This window comes from Brugia malayi (assembly GCF_000002995.4).
Source record: "Brugia malayi strain FR3 genome assembly, contig: Bm_v4_ChrX_scaffold_001, whole genome shotgun sequence".
NCBI lineage: Eukaryota > Metazoa > Nematoda > Chromadorea > Rhabditida > Onchocercidae > Brugia > Brugia malayi.
Window position 1 is genome coordinate 3,788,342 of NW_025062479.1, and position 22,762 is coordinate 3,811,103.

Below are 22,762 nucleotides of genomic sequence, written 5' to 3' on the forward strand. Positions count from 1 at the left end.
CAGTACATATTAGTACCGTAGTATCATCATTTGCAGGGTCAGCACTGAATCCACTGATATCCAAATGCTCCTTATTTTCTCTCATTTTCTCATCATTATCTTCATTCTAATCATTATCATCACTAGTAATATCAATAGCAGTAATAATAACGGCAATATCAGATTGCTTATTAACTTTAGATCTTTTTATTTTACTGACCTCATTACCCATCATATACTCTTTACTGTATACGTTGTCTACCTTCCTAACAATGGTTTATATTCCATCAGCATTTCGCTGACTTTGTATTGCAATTTTAATTGGTTTGATGCATTTTCAACATTAAATATTCTTCAAATCTTTATCCACGTCTTTATGAAATCCGATAGAAAGGACCAGAACATGATCTTCGTTACTGCTAACAGCTTTTTAAGCCTAAATATTTTATAATCACAACACAAGTATCATCATGTATAATGTACCACTTCTTGTAAAGCAATTAGCACTAGCACTTTTTCTGAATTCTGGCCGATTCCTTTTTTTATATTCAAAAAATCGCAAACTTAACAGCTCTAAGATCCTAAGCACCTAGAATTCCAATCGAGTCTTCCTGAGTTTTCACAATTTTATTATTCTTCCTCTCTACACAATCTGTCGTAAAAACGACACATTTAAATTACATTCAAAACCCTAATATTTTTTGTCAAATATGTGATGAGTCAATCACCAAATATTCACCAAGCATTTGTAATTAATCTGTGCAATCATGCTGAATTATGCCAATTCCTCTTTTCTCACATAACAAAAAAAAAAATAACTAGTCTTGTTAACCAATCTTCGTTTAACATTCATGGAAATGATTTCCACCGGATTTCTGGTTATCAATTTATATGAACTAACCAACCTTTCCTAATAACCGTTTTTTGGGGTGGTTTTAGGGGGTACACCAATAAAACTTTAGTGTTTTATAATTATATTATATTCATTAAGCGTTGTTATAATGTTGATTTAGTGTTAATTTTTAATGTTGATTTGTTGATCTAATTACCCAAGCCTGAGCTCGGCAAAATAAAATATCCAGCAGTCAGTAAATTCCACGATACAAACTCTTCATTTTCACTCAGTGTTAGATGTACCTAAATTAATAGGAATTGAAATCGGCTTGAAGAACCACATTTCCTGTCATTTATTTTTATAAGAAACCACTGGTTTCCACGCCAAAGTATGCTTATTCTTTTGTTAGCAGTTCATAGATGCTCTTCGATGGAATGATTTACGATCCCAAATAAAAGCAGTCAAGTAGAACAAAACTGAATTTGCAAATGATTTCACTGTATCGGCGATGTAACGTTGAACATTACATAAAGGAAAGTGTGATTCGACTTTGATTTTAATGAAAATATTTTAATAATCATCTGAAATCAATCAATTGCCAGTCTGCACAAGAACCACACTAACAGATTGAAACTAGAACAATCTTTTTTTGAGCTAGAACAATTCGAAATAATTAGATTATGCACTATTGATAGGATAATTCATTAGCACGAAGAGCTTCGAAGAGTTTGAATTTTATATTTTCCACAAAAAAAAAAAAAAAAAAAACATATAGTATGCGGGAAGCAACACAAATTATTCCTCTTAGAAAAAGCTGATATAGCTGCTGAGCTTTATTATATTTTCTAAACATCGGGGAACAAAAATTAATTTTGTACAAAACCTGCTATCAAAATCGAAGAGCTTTTGTTTGATAGGATTGAATAATGAATTTAAGCGTAGGAAGTAATGAATAAGTAATTAATTGGAAACTGTTAGTTACATGATACGGAAAACTCATTGCTGTGAGAGGAAATACTCAAAGACTTTGTTATAAATCTCGCTCAGGAAATCGGAAATGAGCGAACATACTACACTTGCTGCTCAATATTTCCTTATTTCTGAAAAACTGGATCTTTGAGAAACTAGATAAAAATCAAACAGTGAAATGAAATAAAACCTTTCACCTCAGAACTCAAGGAAACTGAGCTAATCTGGAAGTTAGTCAATATTAAATTGATTTCCTGAAAATTGGAACAAATTTTTTTAGAACTAATCGTACTAGCTGTTTGAACACAATCGAATCACTTTGTTATAATATTGAGCAATAATTGAGCTACAAACACTCACGTAAATTAAGCAAAGTTGCCAATTCAAATATATTTACCGACATGATCGAATGTTTTCTTTTTATCATATTAATCGGGATGCGATGAGTTGATAATTCTATGATCTCATTCAGCCATTAATTTAAAAAGTTTGAAGCTCAAAATATACATTGTTTGTTGGGCTTAAATCGGTCGACAGCTTGTAACATTCTTCTCAATTCCATTTTGTATATTTTTCACGCTCTTACAGATTATTTTATCGGAGGGCAGAATTTAAAAGCACATCTTTCAACAGATTTATTAAGAAAAAATGGAATAAACATATTTCATTAAAAGAAAAAACACGTTGGTCAGTTTAAATAAGGTGGTTTTTCAAATATGCAACAGAAAATTTTGTTTAGTAATGAAAAGAAAATACTGTACTGTCATCCTCTATAGAAAGGGCATCCATCCAGCAAACATTCGAGCAAGATTTTCTGGGTCACTTGCCTCTTTAATCAGATGAGAAACCTAAGAAAACTGCCACGAATTTCTGGGATAAAGAGTTTCACTTTTCAGTGGGAAATTGATATTTTACTTTCATAATGTGAATTACAAAGTATAATTCGATACTAGCGATGAACAGCCAACAAATTAGTATAAATAAAATTCAACGAAAGAATTTCGTAATTAAATATGAAAAGCTACCTGAAGCCACTTTAACTCTAGGTGATTACCTGTTGCGAGGGATCCATATAAATTCTATTTTCTACTCCTGCCAATTTATCGCGCAATCGGCAAATCGCAAGGGTTGCAAACTGATTGCCATTTTCGCCACCAAGATATTTCGTTAGTGGATCATGTAAAAGTACCAGTGCTAGACCAATTAATGCCTGTAAGTTTCAAAAATGTTATTTTTAATGGTACTTGAATAATACTAAAAATTTTCTGACAAACCTGAGAGTTCTTCCGCAAACAATCCAAAGTGTCCACTGCTATACTCCTAAATTTTCCATTGATGCCCTCAATCAAAATGGGATCAACGATTTCTCTTGTCAAACGAAAAGGTACTCGCTCAGGTACTAACAAGTTGCGTTTACCAAATTCAAATACGATTCCTTAAAACCACAAAACAGAGCGTTAAAATAATTGAGGATTTAATACATATGTATAAGAATAAAAAAAATCATGGAATCAAAAAACATTTGTGAAAAATGAAACCTTTGGAGAGAAATTTTAGAAGCAACATAGAATCTCACAACAATGTAAAAGAGAAAATTCATAATAACCAAGAAAAAATAAATCCAAAGGAAAAATTCAGAAAAAAATCATTGTAAGATATATAAAGTATAACATGAAAGCTAAACATTACCAAGGTCGATGTGAACAAGTCGACCAGTTTCTTTCTCAACCATAATATTATTCAAATGGCGATCACCCAAACCGACTATATAACCCACTGTAACAAAAAAAAAAAAAAAAGAAAAAACACTGCATTTACTTTTGTTAAAGAATACTACGACTGTTAATAGTTCAACATATTCATCCCAAAGATTAATGCTATAAAATATTTGTTAATTACAATAGAGAAATATACCTATAGACCACCGGGCTAGAGATATTGTATAGTCTTTGATACGAAAGAACCACTCAAATGGATTCGAGAAAGCATCATAAAAGAAATGCCGAAATACAGGATGAATGCCCTTACATATTTCTTCGTAAGTTTCCACAATATTGGATTGATTTGCATGAGCCTATACCATTATACTATATACAGAAATCATAAAATAAGCACATAGAGCAACTAAGAAAAACATTTCTTGTCTCAGGTCCACGACGAGAATATTGCATTTATTCGCATCGTAGGATCATTTACTAACAGATCAAAAAAAAAATTTTCTGCTGATCAAAAAAAAAAAAACCTGTGAAAGTTTGAAGCGTGCAGTAGCTGCCGTCATTTCAAGAGGATAAAGCTTTTTGTGCATACCACTTTTCCGATCTGCTCCACAGATATAGTTACCTAGACCAGATAATACTTAATATTTCAAATTACATCTCACTGATTAATATATTTGCTGAGATCTAATTTAGATTTATGTCTTAATATTTTTTAAATTTGCCTTTTGTTCCACAAGAGCTGAAAAACAAAAATCTATTATGATTTCATTTTGATCTAACCATACGGTGTCTGTTGACCCAACACACGAAAATTTATCCAATACTCACAAAGCGAAACTGTCCCCAAACAAAATTCGATTATTCCAGCATTCGAATTAATTGGCATGACATGATAAGTACGTAGTGGAAATGTTTTTCCATCCATCAACAGAATGTTCACCACCGTAAAAAGCTGTTCAACAAGCGAATCTTGCCGTAAATCCTCGTTCTAATACATTTTATACAAACTAATAAATCGTGGCATGAACACAAAAAATGAAATTCGTTAAATGAATTACCTTGAAAATTAATTTGCGAACTTTTCCATCACTTCCAACCACTGTAACTATTGTTGGTTGTGTTAAACCATCTGCAACTATGACTGTTGATTCAATTTTCACGAAAGTGATAAGTTGCGAAGAGTCATCAGTCAGCTGAAACATATCAACTAAAAAAACGAACGCAATTTTCTTAGAAAAAAACCAGAAATGATATCCTAAACCACCACAAATTTTTTATTAAAATTAACTGACCGGTTGTTCGATAGCCGGTATGGGAACATTTCGAAGGCTTTGAATTTCATTTAACAATACAGAACCCGTAATGGAAGCTCTTGATCCTGTAAGAGTGCATAGAAATTGGAATAAAAAAAAAAAATCATAAGAGAGTAACTATTTTACACAATTTCTGGAAACTAACTTGCATATTTCTTATTCTGAAACGCTTTAACAGATGAAGTTGCAAATTGTGCGTATAAAGAAAATGCTTTTTGCATGATCGTTATTGGATTTGTGAGTGATTTATCTTTCGTGGAAGCATCTTTTAACAAATCTTCTACTCGATGTAATCGACCCTCAAAACAATAGAATTACGATGAAAATTCCTCTGTCAAAAAAAATTTACTGGCTTTGCAACATTTGTCAAGTGGGCCTAAGAAACTGAGAAAACCTGATAATCTGCCATCCCATGCACCGAACTGGTATAGAAGAGTATGTGTTGAAGGACGTGATATGGATAGTCGAACAGTGCTGCTGAGATCATCTGCAAATTTTCTACTCAATAATTCCGGAATTGTAGATAACTTATAAAAACAGCAATAACAGTAATAATTTCACCTCCCTCACAATTGGAGCTAGAGGCGCATCATCGAAGAAATGTGAACAAAGGTGACTCATGAGAGGTATCCAAGGACGTGATTGAAATCGATTTAAACGTACCTCAATCAGCAAAATTATGTAAACATTAATCAAAAGCTAGTTGCAATATTGAGCAAAGTTCAGTAACATAGACAGAATGGTCGATTTAGAATAAAGAATTTAAGCTTCTCAACAGATTTTTGCAGTTCTCATTTCTTGATACATAAACTTACCTTCAATGGCTCCAACAAATTTTCGTTATGTTTGGCTTTAACGAAAAATGATAAAATTCGGTAAGGAATATCCGCAGCACTTGCATCAAGTTCTAAGGATGCTAGATAAGCATCCAAAGCCGTCAAGATCTCAAATAAGCAAATAATAACCCAACACATTTCTCGTAAAAAATTCTGATTGGCAAATTTTAGTAAAATTTCTGCCAAGCAGTATCAACAATCATTAAGAATCTTGTTTTAGCTACTTATAAGAAAAAAAAAAAAAAAAAAAAAATGGAATGAAGGACAAGTTCAGAAACCAGGGTATTTCTGTCGTTACAGCACTGCTCCAGTTCCTTTTCTTCAAACATCTTTTCTTTTCTAATTCGCTTTTCCTCAAGCATCTTTCCATGCTTCAGCGTTTTCCCTTGTCTATAAATAAGATGTGAAAAGATGTGTACGAATATTATTAATATTATTCCTCCGAGTTCCATCTAAATTTATTGCCAACTTTTCTCTTGAGTTTCATCCAAATGGTTAATATTTTTCTTTAAAAAAAACGAGCTGCTAGCGACCTACGCCGAAACAGTGGCAACAAGCTGCGGACAACAGAACAGAAAAGAAATACAAATGAGCTCAGTATCCATTAGAGTCTTATGAAGATCGAAGAATGAAACTAGGATAGATGATTCTGATAACCAGTAATTTGTTCTTTTCTACTCAGATTTGAATAAAATATGGATTCAACAATGAAATTCATCGAACATGATAGCCTGAAGCTTTTCTTCCTTTATTGCTTCTAGTTCTTTTTCCCAATTCCTAATTGCTCGTTCTTTAACTTTAAATGTTTCAGAAGAACAATAATCTTCCAGTAATAACAATTTCTTTTCAGCATTCATTGCAAGCTTCCTATAAGCTTTTGCTACCAACAAAACATTTTCATATCCACTATCCAATGCATTTTCCACAATCTGAACAATGCATTTGTAAATGACTAGCTTTCCCTGCGAAGTAGTAATAAAAAATACAAGAAGTAAATAAGGCAAGATATATTTGGAGCTTTCATTTACATAATAAATATCTCTCTGATGCGAATTTAGTAGCAAAAATAAATGTGATTAATTATATAAGAGTGAATTGAAACAAAATATTTTAATTTCGAAGATATATACCATTTGCAAAGCTTCAATGGCTAAATCCGATCTATACGCTGCTACATCAAATTCAGCTAATTGCATTCGAGCTTTGAGCGAAAGTTCAAAAGAATTACTGCTGTAATGATCGCAGATTGGCCGTGCGGAGCAAATCTGCGACAAAAGCAACCGAGCAGCTTCTTCGTATCCACATTTCTTCAAGATACGAGCTTTTGTGATGTCGTATTCACGATATACATTCCCATCAATATCCATAAATTTCCGATACTTTTCAATAATTTGAAGAGCACGCTGAAAAAAAAAAAAAAGTTTACAAAAGTGAAAGACGGAAAAGAAAAAACAAATTATAAGGCTCACTTCGTAAGCATTTTTTTTGCAAAGGTGCTCGGCTCGAGCCACAACCAACGGAGTAAGGATTCGTGCTGGAACACGTCCATCTCCATACTTGCATACTATCCATGGGCAACTCAATATAGAGCCTCGAACTGGAGGTGTGTTTCGCTGCACTAGATCATTCACTTCACAACAGAGACTTAAGTCGTTTATTAAGTCTCGAGATACAATCCACGATTTGGCAATTTCACCACACTTACGCTTGCTGAAATAAAATTGAACCATGGCGAGAAAATTAGAACAGCAAAATACTTGAGTTTATCTTTCAAACAGAAGATAAAAAATAGAAGTCACTGAAGACTATTAAAGCATGATGTGCAAATACTCACATGGCAATATCAGATAACAACTGAGATAATTCCAACTGTTTTTTTAACTGAGCGTACATTATGGAATATATCTGATGACCAGTGTTTCCCTTGGTGTATCTTTAAAATATAGTGGAAATAAGATAAAATACTGCAAAAAAAGTTTAACATAAAATTTCATAGTCCTTATGATAACAATAAATTGATTAACCAGTAAACAGTACATTTTTAAGAAACCTTTATCCCATTGTTGGAGTTCAACACAAGCGAGACTAGCCATTTCTTGGAATTCCGATGGAACATCCAAACCAGCATAATAAAATGCTAAAGACTGAAGGTTTTTTAAATCAGTCGTTGGCGCTAATGAAACCAAATGTGACCAATCACACTGGTTTTTTGCCAAAATCATTTGACACTGAAATCATTAGCTAATAATATTTTTTTTTTTTTGGAAATGCGTATTTGTCGTCTAACGTCAATTTAAAATTCATGAATTTAGGACTTTGGAGAACAAGCGGGTGACAAGGAACAAATTTAAATCAATAAACCATTGAATTTAAACAAGAACCAAAGCTATACTTTGAGCTGGGAAACTAATTCAAATTTTACTTGGTTATTATCTTTTATTTGTAGAGAAAGTGGACGTAATGAATCTGCATCATCCATTTTTATCAATATCTCCATAAATAATTCGGCTGGCTTGTCAGAATTTTCCTTTCCATCGAGCATGTCGAAAAATCCGCGATTTTCATTCAAAATATGCATTACTGGCCGTATTGGATCGCTTAAACTAAAAATGAACTAGCAGAATATAAAAAGGAAAAAATTATTTTCATTATTCAGTGTAAACAGTTAAAGCATTTAAACAGTTTAATCTATCAATATACATAACAACCCTACTGACTTTTCAACAGGTTGGTAGGCAAAAGAAACATGCAATCAACCACGATCTGAAAAAGTAGTGAACATGATATTTACCGATCGAGGTAGCAATGCAGAAAGTAATCTGCATCATTCGCCATATTGATTTCCAAACAAACTTTTGATAACTTCGATAAATCAAATGGTAACCTCTGGAAACCTAGCTCTGATGCCAAATTTACATGTGCTTGTCGAATACATGCCACTATACTAATTACCAGTGGGTAATCTACAATTTCCTGGTGTGAAATTTCAAATGTTGCGTAAAATTTTATCTGAATATTTAAAAAAATGTTTTTAAACAATTATACTTATAAACTTGAATTTACCATTTCTAGTCAATCTTTCAGGAAAATTCGTAAGTAAATAATTCACATCCACGCAAAACTGTGATATGTCATGCCTTTCTTTGTATGCCGTAGCGAAAAGATAAGGTAGCAAAGTAAAAGCCAAAGCAGGCTGCAGAAAAAAAAAGCCATTAAATGTATGAGGAGAAAACTATACATTTTTCACCTTTTGAATACCAATATAAGTATAAATGACAGCTGTAATTGATGTGAGAATGGATATTATAGCATTATTTATAGCAATGCATCTAATGGTTGTAATATGACATCCACTGGGCAGAAATATGGACCTTGAAGAAAAACCACGTTTTCAATGTTCTGTTTAAATCATCTCCGATAATTAAACCACATACGATCCGTATCAAATCGGTTCATCCATGTAATATATTTGGCATTAGCTTCAGCTCGATAAAGCTTTGCAAATTATGACTTAGTGTATTTCGATATTGTCATTTCTATGTCACGATATCTAGATATAATTTTATGAAAGATGGTTTAAAAATAACGAAAAAAGGGAATCTTGAAATAGATTAACTAACAACATAATTCGCGATCTTTAATAAAATACTGGCGTATGATAAATGCAAAAGATCAGCAAACTGTTTAACGTAATATAATACGAAAGCTTCTTCATAGTCGCCATTTCGTGACATTTCCTGACATTATCAGCATTGGTAGTTTATAAAGGAAGTTGTAAAAATTTAGAAAAACAATAATAAAAATACAGTTACAATCATTAAAGCAGTACTTAGCAAATCGAAAGTTAGGGTGTCTCAGATTGTAGTTCTACATTTGCTTCCTTCTGCAAAAGGACTCACAGAATCGTTTTCAACAACCGCATACTGGCTGCTATTGTTGCTAAACGCATTATTCACATACACGTTAAAAGTGGAGCTTGATAGGATCTGACATATCCACGAATAGACTTCGCATGGATATAACTCACTAAAAATTTATTTCGTCCGGATTTACGGATAGAAATTGTTCAGAATATTTTTGAGACATTTAAGAATTAAAAAAAATGCAAACTTACAAAGGGTTGAAAAATAGTTCAAGCAAAGATAATGCAATCAGTTCTTCCAGCTTTATATCCATTGGAAAGATATGATAATACGAGCTCACGCAAAAAGAATCGAAACGAGTTAAACACGGAGCAATGAACTTTCGCAAAGTGGGGTATTTAGACCAAATTTGTAATACTTGACCTAACACCTTTACTGTGTCTATGAAACAAACCATGGTAAATACAGTGGTTACTGATTCTAACAATAAACACACGAAATGTAAAAAAAGCTAACCTTGATCGTCCAATTTGCCAAAATTCTCATACAACCACTTCCAGTATGTCTTGCAGAGTAAAAAATTGAATCGACCAAGAGTTTCCTAAACATCAGGTTTGTTTCAATTAAGCAATATCAAAAAAAAAAAAAAAAAACCACTCATATAGTTTCTTCACGTGACTTTAAAATAACTAATGAGGAATCACAATTTATTAGTTGATACCTTAAGCAAATGTTCAATTCGAAAATGATTTTTTTCAAAAATTTTCATGTTTATTCGTGCCATGATTTGCTCCTTACAATCGGAGTCATCTATGAAGACGTCGAAAACACAGTACAATTTTTCCATTGCCATGTCATAGTGTAATTCTAGTAGTAAATCATAAAGATCAAACCAGCTTTGCAGCAAGTAAGTGATGCTTTCAGTCCTGAAAAAATATTGAAAAAAATAATGTATCAATTAAAGGAATTTCGTTAAAATATTATCTCTCATCTACTCTTTACCAGGACATATCAACACATATGTTTACCCCTAAAAAAAATTGCAAAATATCAGAATTCTTTTCGATTTGTACTTGTGAGAGAAATGGAAACGGTGAGAGTCCTTTTCACTTTTCCACTTTTTTCTCTCACAAGACAAAGATAAGCTAACGGAGGATAAACACGATTGGTTACATTGAAATCTTCCCTAAAGGAATAAGGAAAGTTTCAGTTATTGTTACATCAGATTATAAAAATGCACCAGTCTTCATTATATTCATTACGAAATCCATTTATTATAATAATTATATTAAAACACATTAATCCGGGAATATGAATATGATCACTTCGAAAATTTCAAATTTTTTTACCAAGCGCTCGCCAAACAACTTCTTGCTGCTAGTGAACAAAGTGTTGCACAATTTTCAATAATGAAGAGCTTCATCGAAATGCTGCATGTACTTAAATCACATTTTAAGAAACTTTTCAGAGCTCGAAATATCAGAAATTCGTATCCCAGGAATCGGCAAAATCGCAGTAATTTTCGTAATTTCACAAAAAAACTACACAGATTCATCGTTATAGCAGCAGCAAACGATTTCTTGAAATCTAGTCGGTCGAACAATTCGCTCAATCTTAAATTTCCTCCTATTAAAGGGTCACAGAATTCATCAAAGATAATAGACTGACTCAGCCAAAATCCAATTTTAAGATAAAAACTCACCCAGAGAGATGGCTTAAAATAGCTTACATATAAAATCTACATTAACAGATATAAATCAGGACTGACGTTTTTTCTTGAACAAGAAAAAGTATATCCAGATACATCATGTGTGATGTGTTCACTTCTTCTGCATTTACGTAACGTTGAAATGGTTGTCTATTAGCAGAAATTGCCCGTATAACTTCAAATCTCCTGCAAAGAAAACCAGATTAAAAGCCAATATTACCCTGTATGTAAAAAGTAATACCAGCATACTTCAAATCATCTGCCGGTAGAAAACCGTTATTTGGTGAGGGTTGTACTTCATAACAAATGGCAGCTGCTTCAAGGAACAAATCGATTATTGCATCGAATGATGGAAAAATCCTTATCAGATGCTGTAAATCGATGAAATCATTTATCTAACAAATAAGCAAAGAACTGAAGCTAATAGAAACATTCAACTGAAGATGATTTGTTGGGACTTTCTACAGAGCACAACGTGTGAAACAGTGTTTCAGAATCAATAAAAACGATAAACTTCAAATACCTTATACAAATATGATGTTCCCATACTAATGAGAAACGCTAATATTCTGAGATGAATTCTATGCTTCAGTGGAGGCATATATATATTTTTGACAACGCTAGCGCGAAATTCGTCCGGGAGATCAACACTCATGACAAATTTTGCCAAACCTGATTGGTCCAGCCAAACTGAGCAATGTAAACACTTGTGCAAAGTAGCTAAATTATTGAATAAGACACCGTAAAATTTCCAGTCTTCCACCTAAATTCATATTAATTCATACTGAAAAAGTTACGCACTTCACAAATCATAAGCATGTTGAATAGTTAAAATTTCTAGAAATTCAAGATGGAATGTCATTGGAAAATGATCTTTTACCGGAAGATATGCAAGGATTAGCTCGGTAATAATAAGTTCATTGACATTTCTTTCCGACTTTTCTTCTTCACCTTGTAACATGGCTGTCAAGGCGATTGTTCTGAAAACTTACAAATGTCGCGCTCAATAAAACCTCTTAATTCTCTTGATGATTGATGGTTTAAAAAGAACCCTAAACCTTCGATGATGAATGAATAGTAAAGACATACATAAATGTGCTAAACATAAATCATGCTTATGTGAAAATGAACACAGAATGAGCCACACTTTGCATGTCTTTTTCGTAAATAAAAATCTAACCGCAAAGTGGTTATAAATTTCCGCCTTTCCACTACAGTGCCATGCTGAATAAATGGTTCAACAATAAACACGGCTTCACTAAATGAATTGCAACAGCGAACTGCTTCACTAACATAAGTCGACACAATATCCGATGCTGCATCAATTCTTCCTGATAATTCCTTATTCCAGTCCTAGACCAAAGTCTCACAAGTTCAGAAGTTTTTACATATAAGTTAGCGGAATTTTTAAATCCAACAAAACGTCACTTAACTGCACCATTATTAGTAAAGAATAAAGAAGAACAGAGCATCAAGGGAAGAAAATTAAAAAAAAAATCACCTGGACAACTTTGAATTTTAAAAATCACCTTTTTATCAGCGAATCGACATTTAACGTCAATCAGTTGTTGTAACAATATTTGTTTTAGCTTCAAACAAATCGTATTTCTTAATTTTTCATCAGCCGCCTGCCAGCTTCCTCTAACTCCTAATGGTAGAAGCCATTCATCAACATCAGTCAATTTATCGTTGCGGATAATTCGTGGAAGGTCCACAGACATAACCTATATGAATTACCAACAGTAAAGATCAGAAGAATAAACGAAGCTAACAAATTTGGTTACAAAATTAAAAGAGCAACTGAACAAATACCTGTAGCACGCTTAAGAGAGGATCACAATATGCGTCATAGATGCGAAAGTAATAAAAAAAATTTTGCACTGTCAAAAATAAACTGATTTGGTTCCGTTCTAAATAGAATAATACAAGGCAAAATAAATCATGCTGACATAATATTAATTCACAATCAGCAATAGTTGAAATAAAAATTCTAGATATATACAAAAACGTTCCTTTACTTAACGGTTTTACAGAATTTCTTATGTCAGATCTTACAATACAACAAGTGCGAAGCAATGGTAAAAAAAATAAAACGTAACAGAAAGTAAAACGTTTTTCCAGAAATTTCATTCATGAATATTTTTTGCATCTTCTCAAAAAAAAAAAAAAAAAAGTGTTCGGATTTCCAAATTTGAATTACAAAGATAGATCGATTAGAAGCCTTGTCACTGAGAGTTATAATAAAAAGATGAGTTCGCAAGCACAGCCCTTCTTTCAATCTATTTTCCAATTTAGTGCCATTTTTGTAAAACCAACAGTAAAACTTACGAAGTGTTTCGGTATCTGTATTTTCCAACTTTATATTTTTCCATAATTGCATAAAATTATTTCCCACAAACTCCACCAATTCGTGGACAAAATATTTTTTTCCGGCAACTTGATGTGATGTTTCGGAAACAGGAATTGAAAAAAGATTCATAAGATAACGCTCTAATTTTCCGATATCTGTAATTTGGTTCTTCTATTACTTCACATTAAACAACACCACAATTTCCTACTACTTTTGTTCTTAGACTTGAACGATTAAATATGGCTTCATTTAAAAAATTTCCTGGAGTTCTGCCAGTAAATAAATTTTGGTTAAATAAATTTGAACTCATATCTAAACCAACTGAATCTTCGCATCGAATCATAGAAATAATTTACTTGATTCGGGTGATTCATGATGGAAATCAGGTTTAAAACACAATATTTCTAAAACTGCATTTATTGGAACATTCGCTGGTTTCACTGAGGTCTTCAAAATAAACTTCAGTATTGCACATCGGAAAGTCCATCCTCTCACTGCAGTTTCATCAATAGACCTGATTCAAATATTCAATGTTCGTTAAAAAGTTAGGTAAAATATTGACTGAACAACAGCTATTGCAAAAAACAACTGATATTAGATGAAACTGGAGAATGAAAAAGAGTGTACTGGGTTTCAAAATGTTCATCAAATTCGAAATTACTCAACACATGAGCCAAAAAAAAGGCTATTCTAGCAGTACAGATATTCAAGCGACTTATATTGCTCCAGATGATTTTAGTCACGTTGGTATCCTCTAGTTTTAACCTCCTCGCACCTGAATTTGAAATAAAGTTTACAAATACTTTCTTTCTCAAAAAATGGATATAATAAAACCTTGACATATCAAAAAGCGTACAAGGAATTATGATTTTGTGCAGCAAATGGATTGCAAATTCTGAAACATTTTGAGACTGTGACTGCAGCAATGAAAGTGTAAACTTCCATAGATATGTACAATGCTCCTTTTCAAGCTTTTCTATAACAGATGATTCCGCAACAGATGCCATAGCCTTCAAATACCATATCAGCAACCCTTCTCTGGAAATTACTTAACTAAACTGTTTAATAAAAATAGAAAAGAAGCCGGATTATTGGTTTTCAGTCCTTATACGCAAACGATAGCTCCATCGAACAGAACCTTTTTAATTAACTGGGATCCGGAACAAAAGTCAACCATTAATGCAGAAATGTAAAAATTATTGTCAAAAAATAAATTTTACAGGAAGCAGCAGAGTACGAAGCTGAATTATAAAATATGAATGTCCCTTTTGGAAAACTTTCCATTACTAAAAGAAAATTTACAGGAATAATCCGAGTGTTCCATAACTGGTTTAACAACTCATAAAATAAATATAGAAACCAAACAATTTTGTTACCTATGTACCGCAATCGACGATTGAATGATATACGCAAAAAGTTCCTTTTTCATTTGAAGTGACAAACGATGGCTCCATCGGACAAAAAGTTTTCCGATTAACTGGCACCTGAAACAGAGGCAAACTACTAAACAGAGGCAAACTATGCAAAAATGCAGAAATTATTGTCAGTTATGGTAAACCAAATTTCTGTGTTAAGCTTTAATTTTTTTTTTTTTTTTTTTTTACTCAAATTTTTATAACTATTTTGAAAGGGTTATTAGTAAAATGTGAACAAACCATCGCTCATCCTTTTCTTGAATCAGTGTAAAGAGCAGATGGCCAAAATGAGAATCATCGGTATTTTGTACGATATCAAGAGTAAGAAGCCTGGCTAGCAAACTAACAACTCCATCTGGTAATAACTGTATTTGTCCCATTCTTCAACAAAAAATCAAACATAAAACGATAAAACATGTCTACCACTTAAAAAAAAAAAAAAAACGTTGATCCAATGTGGCAGAAGATTAAACATAGTGTGCTCCCTTAAACAGACGACTTGGCTATTTAAAAAAAAAAAATGAAAGGAAAGCCCAGTTTTTTGATATAATTCTTATTCCATCGCAATGATACATATTAGATCACCAGTCTGCAATAGCTAACTCAAAAATTACCGGTATATATTCTTCTGAAGTATCGATAACCCATTCATACAGTTAATAGCCGCATCCAGAATCTGATTCAATAAAGCCCTCATAGAATTTGACAATAATGGAAAACCAAGAACGCAATCCGGGTGGTGCATTATAAATATAAATTCAATAAATTTGGACTGCTGTAAAACAAATATGAAGACTTATTGTTCTAAAAAGACAAAATGGAGTTGCTACTTAGTGTGGTTGCTACATCCTAACTCTCAGTCACACTGTTATATTGTCAGTTACTGAAAACCATTCAGCATAAACAAATATTCATATCTACAGTGATTACCTCATTCAATGATGATATCAGCTCCTCAGCGAATTTTCGTGACTGCCATAAAGAAATTGTATCAGTCCAAGCTCGACCAATTAAGTCAGAAAATTCTCGAGATTGCTCAAAAAAAAGAACATCAAAATTTGAAATTGCCACCCTTATAAATACAATGAAATGACTCCGTAACCACATACCATACTCATCAAATGCCAATTCTTAGCTCCAAATTCAAAAAAAAATTCATTAAAAATACGCAGAAGGTTGACATAGAAATCATCAGATAACATAAAAGTCTTATAACCCGTGTGGTAGCTAAGCCTGAAAAAAAAAAAAAAGTATATCCTTAATATAGTATTACTAAAAATTGCAATAAACTTATGATCCAAATGTCTTTTAGAATCCAAATCATTGGTGGTTTAACACTTTTGGGAATAAATATTACATTGAGATCTTCTGAAAAGAAAAAATAAAACTAAAATTAAATGAAAAGCTTTTCGGCTTATAAGAAAACTTACAAATATTTGCTCAACATTTCTGCAGTTTTTCCAGTCATCTGTTCTACAAGCAACATAAGGCCACAATATTTAGTAGCACGAGCTATTTGTAAAAGAATCCAAGAGCAAGTACGTAAGGTAGAACTATAATCACGAATACCAATGTAGCGTAGACATAACTGCATGCAGTTTGTCCACAAGCCTGGAAAAGATTTAGATTTAAAGTTAGAAGACTGGAAACTAAAGGGAACTTTTCTTTTTCTAAACACTTCATCTTTACCGTAGCAATGGTGAGATCTCAAAGTCAAAGTCGACTTCTTTTCCAAAAACATTGCTAATAAAGCAGTGACGTCTGCAGCGAAATTTCGATGCAAGACAGCGAGCTCACTGTCCACAACATGTCTTGCGTCTGACGACGTACAACGCAAAAGTCTCAGTAAATAATCCATGAGATCTATGTTAACAGTATCTGCAAATCCATCTGATCTTGAATCAATTTTATGGTATTTATAGAGCAATAAGGTTGTGTTGATAAAAGTATTAGAAAGTGCAACCACTATACAACTCTTAACAACGGAACCAGGCTTACCAATTTTTCCTACAAAATACCATAGAGCAGTTCTGAAAGCTTCAAAAGCTCGTCGATTGTATTTCTTTGCTGTTCTAACAACGTGATTTTGTTCCATCTCCTATACATTGAGTAAAGTCAAGTAAAATTACTGTAGCAAAAGTAAGCTGTGGATTTACCTAAAACGCCAATGTACATTTAAATGTTAGTTCTCTCATGATTTAGCTGATTTTCCGGATTCACATACTTGATAATAAGGCCATATGATCTTCACGAACTCACTCCCTGACGACAATCTTAATCTTTTGACTACAAAGGTTGTGAAAAGAAAAAGGAGTTACTAGAACTGCGCAGTCTCCTAGCTTCTTCAAAAGTTGATTATGATCTGGACTGAACGCATGGCCATCTGTTTGTAAGGCACTGAGGAATGTTTCATTTTCCAATATGCGATGCACTATTTGCCAACCATCCTTAATGTTTTGCATTAGTTATTATCTGTTTGTAATCATGTCACCAAGGGAGATATAAAATATGACGAAACATCTGAAGTATGTTAGAAGAATACGAGATATTTGCTTACAGCTGTTAGAGTCCCTTCTATACCACATATTTCTTTTAACTGCTTTGCTAATGAACCGAAATCCATCATCTTATGCCTGAAAAAAAAAAGAAATTCTCATGTCTTGTACTATACATTATGACTGGTTTTTGATCCCCACGCATTCATTTTTGCTGATAGATCATGCATAACAGTATCACAAGGCAATCACAAAGTCAGGAGAAAAAGAATGCACTGGCGGGTTAAGTATTGAAAAAGAGCACAAATGGACGAGAATGTGGCTCACTGGTGAAAAGTGAAGGGGAAAATTACCCGAAGCATCAATACTACATTTCAAAGAAATGATATATTGCACAGACTGAAACATCGCATAACACAAAGGACCAGAACTTCCCTAAACTCATCGCACCATCAAATACTCAACAAAGTGCAAAAAAGTATGCGCGCCAAAAAGGGCTGAAATTTCGAATACCGCGCCAACCTCAAAACATAGGCACACAATGCAAACATCAATTTCAACGGCATTTGGAATGCAGCTCTGTAGCACGGGAAAGTTTACTGCATTGAACGGAAAGTGATTTACGCAAGTTCACGTAGGTTAAAATAAATTCACAAATACATCAAATAGATTCTGTTGAAAATTTAATTGTTCTGGAAGTCATTAAATAAGTTAGCATTTCCATTCGTAGATTTTCGTCCCGTTTTACATTTTATAGTAAATGTATAGAATATCAATTATTATATTTGTTTGTGTGCATAGGTATTTAGATAGTCAATATATGTTACACTGACTGTCATAGTTTCTGTTGGTCTAAGAAGATTTCCTATAAACAATAATTTCTCTTTCTATAAATAATTTGCTATTGCAATAAAAATTAAACAGATGCATTTACTACTGTATAGTAAATCCACGTCAATAGTTTTAAACTGGACGAGTGCTCTGGAAATGGTCTTAGACAGTTTTTTGTTCATATATTACATTTCCCTTTTTCTTAAATTTTTTTTTCGATCAGAACAAAATATAACATCTTCTCAGTGTGTTATAATTTTAGTATTTAGTATTGATTAGATGAAGAAAACCTTCCTGAACTTAGTCTATCTATTCCCTACATTTTCTTGATTTAAAAAACATCGTTTTACAAACTTTTATGAATACAGGCACTATTTTTATGAAAATTTGCTGCCACCAAAGTAAAAATAAAAACATTGTTGACAAAAATCTCATGTTGCTTTAAGTTGATATTGATAAAGCTGGAAAAATAAGCTGTCATTGTTTCCATTTCAGGCTGTGTGACAGCTGAGGAATGATAGAGTAGTTGGGAAACCAGCGAGAGTAACTTGTATTGAAACAAACAAATAAATTTTTAAATAAAAAAAAATCCGCTGGAAGCCTTTTCTTGGAAAAATATTATTCCTTTCCAGTTGCTGAGGTAAATGCATGCATAGTCATATCAACCTAGAAATCAGATGAATGACTTGGCAGGTCTTATTTGATGCTTATTTTTAGTAATGTACTAGATTTAAAAGATCTGCTCCTCGAACTCATTTTGATTGTTAGATGATTTTTTGCATTTCAGAACGTCGTTTATTATGTAAAGACAAACTATCGAAAAAGCTAATGAAAATTAACGAAAATTTGTTGAATTATAGCTGGCACTTCTTTTTCGTAATCTTTAGCGGACTGATTGAAATACCTCACCCATTCCAAGAGCTGATTCATAAAATACATGAATTTTGTGCCTTACACATCATTTCGCTTTCATTATATTTGCTGCAAAACTGATTTTAAAATTTTACTCAAGCTGCGTTAAGATATTCTAGACAATTATACTTTCTCTATCTTAAATAAGCCGATTGACTGTGATTTCATCCTTCATTTTATGTTTCATAAGTATTTTCCCGCTCTGATGAGATCGAAGTATCGATAACATATAATAAATAATCGTCCAAATTCCTTACTGTAAACTGATCGACGATGATTCATTTTGTTGGCGAATGTGAGGACTTTTTTGACGAAGACGTATTGAATCCGAGCTGCTGTCCCATCCCAGAGTCAGGGATGAATGATAACAGCGCCGACGTAATCTACAATGAATGCACATGACCATTTTGGAAAACGACTGTGTAAGCATACTTAATGATACACCAGATTTGAAGGCATGATCGTTAAATCATTCCCTGACCAGTCCACTTGGTCGATCAATGTATAAAAGCATCTTTTTAAGTTGTTTGAAGCTTTCCAAAATTCATCATTAAGCTTGATGTTTCTCGAAATTATACCTCTTGCATTATGACAAAATAGGCCTAGTTCTAGAAGGAAGTTGGAATGCAAAAAATTTTCCTTTATTTGTACTTTACTAAATCTTTGTAGAAATTACCTTGAATGCAATTTATTAGATCGATCTAATGGAACGCAGCTAGGTACATTTGTATTATTCGTAGATATTTCAAGAGGTGTACTTCGTGAAAAATCAGCAAAAGTTTCATTCTTCTTCCTGAAAGATTTTTGAGAAGCAAGCATGTGTGTTAACGTCAAACACTGGTAATAACAACAGGGTTTTCCGATATTTACGACTGAATTGACAGTTGGATAATAAGACCTGATGTAGTGTAAACTATTTCAGGAATGACAGAACTACAACAACAAACCGAAGAGCTGGAATAACCGGTGAATGAACTGATCTTTTTGCATTATCATTCACATGTTCCTTTTTCTTCTCCCACCATTCCAGGTCATTTGATTCATCTCTTGAAGATGCTCTTTCTTCCAAAGTTTTTGTACCTTCTAGAAAGAAAAATAAGACTGCACTTCCTGGAGTACCGATTTTCAATGTTTAAATTGAACAAACTGCCTAGGGGAAACAGTCATCAAACAATAACAGCCTCAGCACATTATTATACTACGTATCAAAAAATTTCACCAATACTACTGATACTGTCGAATGAATACTACTTTCTCTATAATGATGATTACACTGACCGACACTGCAAGGAACATTACGTCTCATACGATTTTTCGCTTCATGACGGTCCTTCAATGCTATTTCTTCGTGTAACGCTCGCATGCGAGCTGCTCTACGTTGAGCTTCCAATATTTTTTCTTTTTCCTTACGTTCTTCTTCCTCAACCTCTTGTTGTGCTTTTCGTCTGTACTCCTCGAATCTATAAAACTTGTTTGGTTGAGAAAAATCTCAGCCTTCAAATTAATTGGGAAAATTCCTCAATGAAAGTGATATCAGTAATAAATTGAATACGTGTAAATAATCTTAAGTGTTGATATTAATTCTCATTTATTAATAACCTTACTTTATCATTTCTTTTCTTTCTATTTCCAGTTCACGTTGCTGTTCTTCCTCTTTACGACGTCGATTCTGCTCAATTTGTAATTGCAGGTCACGTTTATATTGCTCCGTTGAATCAATAGTGATCAATTTTTGGTAACATTGGTGTTGTACTGAGGGTGTTATCTTGTGTGATAAAGAATGCTCATGTACTGAAAGTTTATTGTATGAATAACTTTCCAACCTGATCATTGTGACACCATGAAAAGCAGTTCAAAACAACAGTGTTGCAAACCGAAATGAAGTTATTATAGATTTCTCAACATTCAAATTTTTTCATGGCAATTTTGCGCGATTTTTTGGAAGGAAAGGAAATATTAAGTTATTTTTCATTGAACTGCTAAGAAAATAATTCAACTGACGCTGCTGATTAGAAGTTTCGCACTGCGGATTTTGGAAAGTGGAAACAGTTGGACTTTCGTTGGTCTTCTAAAATCAAATAGTTAATGCAAAAGAAAAAACTAACATTAAAGACACTTCGTTACTGCAAAATTTTCAAGGTCCTCACATCATATTGGAGGATTTTTACAAATCAAAGAAAGGTCAAACGCAGAAAACGAAAAAGCAACAATTTTGGATAAAGAATGTAACTGCGGCGAACACATATTTATGGACCTGGAAATTAACGGTTTAACCTTATCAAACTGACATTTGTTAAATTGCAAGTTAAAGAGATAAATAGTAACAAACCCTATCAAACATAAAACCTTCTCTTGTTATCAAGACTGGTGTATGCCAAGAAGGAGTTCCACGAATCTCACTTTTTGGTTGAGGAGCATTAAGAGCCGATGACGAATTTATTGAGCCGTTGTTACTGAAAGGACCAAGCCCGAAAGAAATAAAAAATTTTTTGAACATGGAATAAAGCAGTTTTGGGTTGGTATAAATTTCAACAACAATTGTTATGATCTCACTATTTTTAGCAGCAAAAATAACTTGAAGAATTCTGAAGTACTTTAGTTTTACCCGCAGGTCATGGAGTGATTAATGCCACATGCTTCTGAACGCAATAATTTATTTTGTTCATTAATATTATCAGTAGACAATGAAGAGATAGCGACACTTGGTAAGTGAGATAGGTTAACCTGAAAAGTAGTTGGTTATAATGAAAACAGCGATGAATGCCTAAGTTTGCTCTCTAAATGCTGCTGAAAATCGTAAATCATAAATGAAATTGGGAACACTTCCGCTTTCCTTTTAATTTTGATGGAAAAGAAATTGAAGTTATAATCAGAGTGAAGAAAAAGCATTTTCATAGCAGTGAAGAGGACTTACATTTTGAAGTTGGGCATTGTTTGGAATGGTTACCAAATTTGCGGTTGTAACGAAATGGGGTATAATTGATGTTGAGCTACTATAAAGTGTGGAACTACTGGTCACTGGTTCATAATAAACCTTACAACCAATTTGGATAGGCCTGAGCTGCCATAGATCAGGCCTAAAGTTCGTTGTTTGCTCAAACATAACTGGTGTTGTTATTTGAGATGAAAACAGATGAGGTCTCCAGTGGTAAAGGTTGGTTGGAAAATCAAGCGGAATAGGGTAATAGACTGGGAATGACTGATGATGGTAAGGTTGCCATAAAGACGCTGTTTCAGATTGTAACATATGTTGCGGGCATTCAATATGATTATTGCAACCGGGCAAAACTTTTGCAGAATTACTTGCTGTATCATTTTGTGCAGTATCTTTGAGAACAGAAGTAGATATATTTATTGCCTGGCCATTTTTATAATTTGGTCTATAGATGGCTTTCTCTGACAAGCAGTGAGTAGAACATAAATTTACAGATGTATCTGGCAGCGAATTTGTTATTGTCTTGTCGTCTTCACTATTAATATTACCAATTATTGTTAAATTTGACTGAGTTGAAGGATTCCAGGTGTATGTTCGAACCAT

At 33.1% G+C, this 22,762-nt stretch overlaps 2 protein-coding genes across 4 annotated transcripts; both read right to left on the bottom strand.

Moving 5' to 3' along the window:
• Positions 1-2,553: 2,553 nt before the first annotated feature.
• Positions 2,554-17,612, bottom strand: Bma-atm-1 (Uncharacterized protein; the record flags this gene model as incomplete). Of its 3 annotated transcripts, XM_043073522.1 has the most annotated exons (49): positions 2,554-2,631; positions 2,838-2,993; positions 3,058-3,218; positions 3,473-3,559; positions 3,698-3,857; positions 4,026-4,123; positions 4,330-4,489; positions 4,560-4,694; positions 4,794-4,879; positions 4,960-5,113; positions 5,209-5,301; positions 5,376-5,477; positions 5,630-5,758; positions 5,929-6,040; positions 6,374-6,579; positions 6,781-7,053; positions 7,120-7,360; positions 7,485-7,583; positions 7,688-7,878; positions 8,073-8,253; positions 8,442-8,613; positions 8,714-8,843; positions 9,271-9,387; positions 9,550-9,676; positions 9,765-9,954; positions 10,030-10,114; positions 10,235-10,439; positions 10,863-11,126; positions 11,282-11,407; positions 11,471-11,592; positions 11,745-11,984; positions 12,102-12,201; positions 12,402-12,574; positions 12,751-12,945; positions 13,034-13,131; positions 13,550-13,726; positions 13,928-14,085; positions 14,199-14,346; positions 14,428-14,609; positions 14,948-15,055; positions 15,227-15,367; positions 15,601-15,761; positions 15,917-16,021; positions 16,096-16,219; positions 16,417-16,597; positions 16,676-16,864; positions 16,985-17,084; positions 17,305-17,433; positions 17,544-17,612. In XM_043073522.1, 49 exons carry the CDS (start codon positions 17,610-17,612, stop codon positions 2,554-2,556), a joined length of 7,218 nt encoding a protein of 2,405 aa, XP_042929456.1. The 3 variants fall into 3 exon arrangements, with proteins under 3 accessions (XP_042929456.1, XP_042929457.1, XP_042929458.1); XM_043073523.1 differs by lacking the exons at positions 17,305-17,433; positions 17,544-17,612 and having other exon boundaries at positions 16,985-17,081; XM_043073524.1 differs by lacking the exons at positions 2,554-2,631; positions 2,838-2,993; positions 3,058-3,218; ... (1 more) ...; positions 3,698-3,857; positions 4,330-4,489 and having other exon boundaries at positions 4,058-4,123.
• Positions 17,613-19,477: 1,865 nt separating this feature from the next.
• Positions 19,478-22,762, bottom strand: Bm4003 (Uncharacterized protein; the record flags this gene model as incomplete). The annotated part of the gene is made up of 9 exons (XM_001899499.1): positions 19,478-19,607; positions 19,901-20,017; positions 20,172-20,307; positions 20,503-20,684; positions 20,829-21,015; positions 21,226-21,292; positions 21,554-21,677; positions 21,830-21,948; positions 22,139-22,762. 9 exons carry the CDS (start codon positions 22,760-22,762, stop codon positions 19,478-19,480), a joined length of 1,686 nt encoding a protein of 561 aa, XP_001899534.1.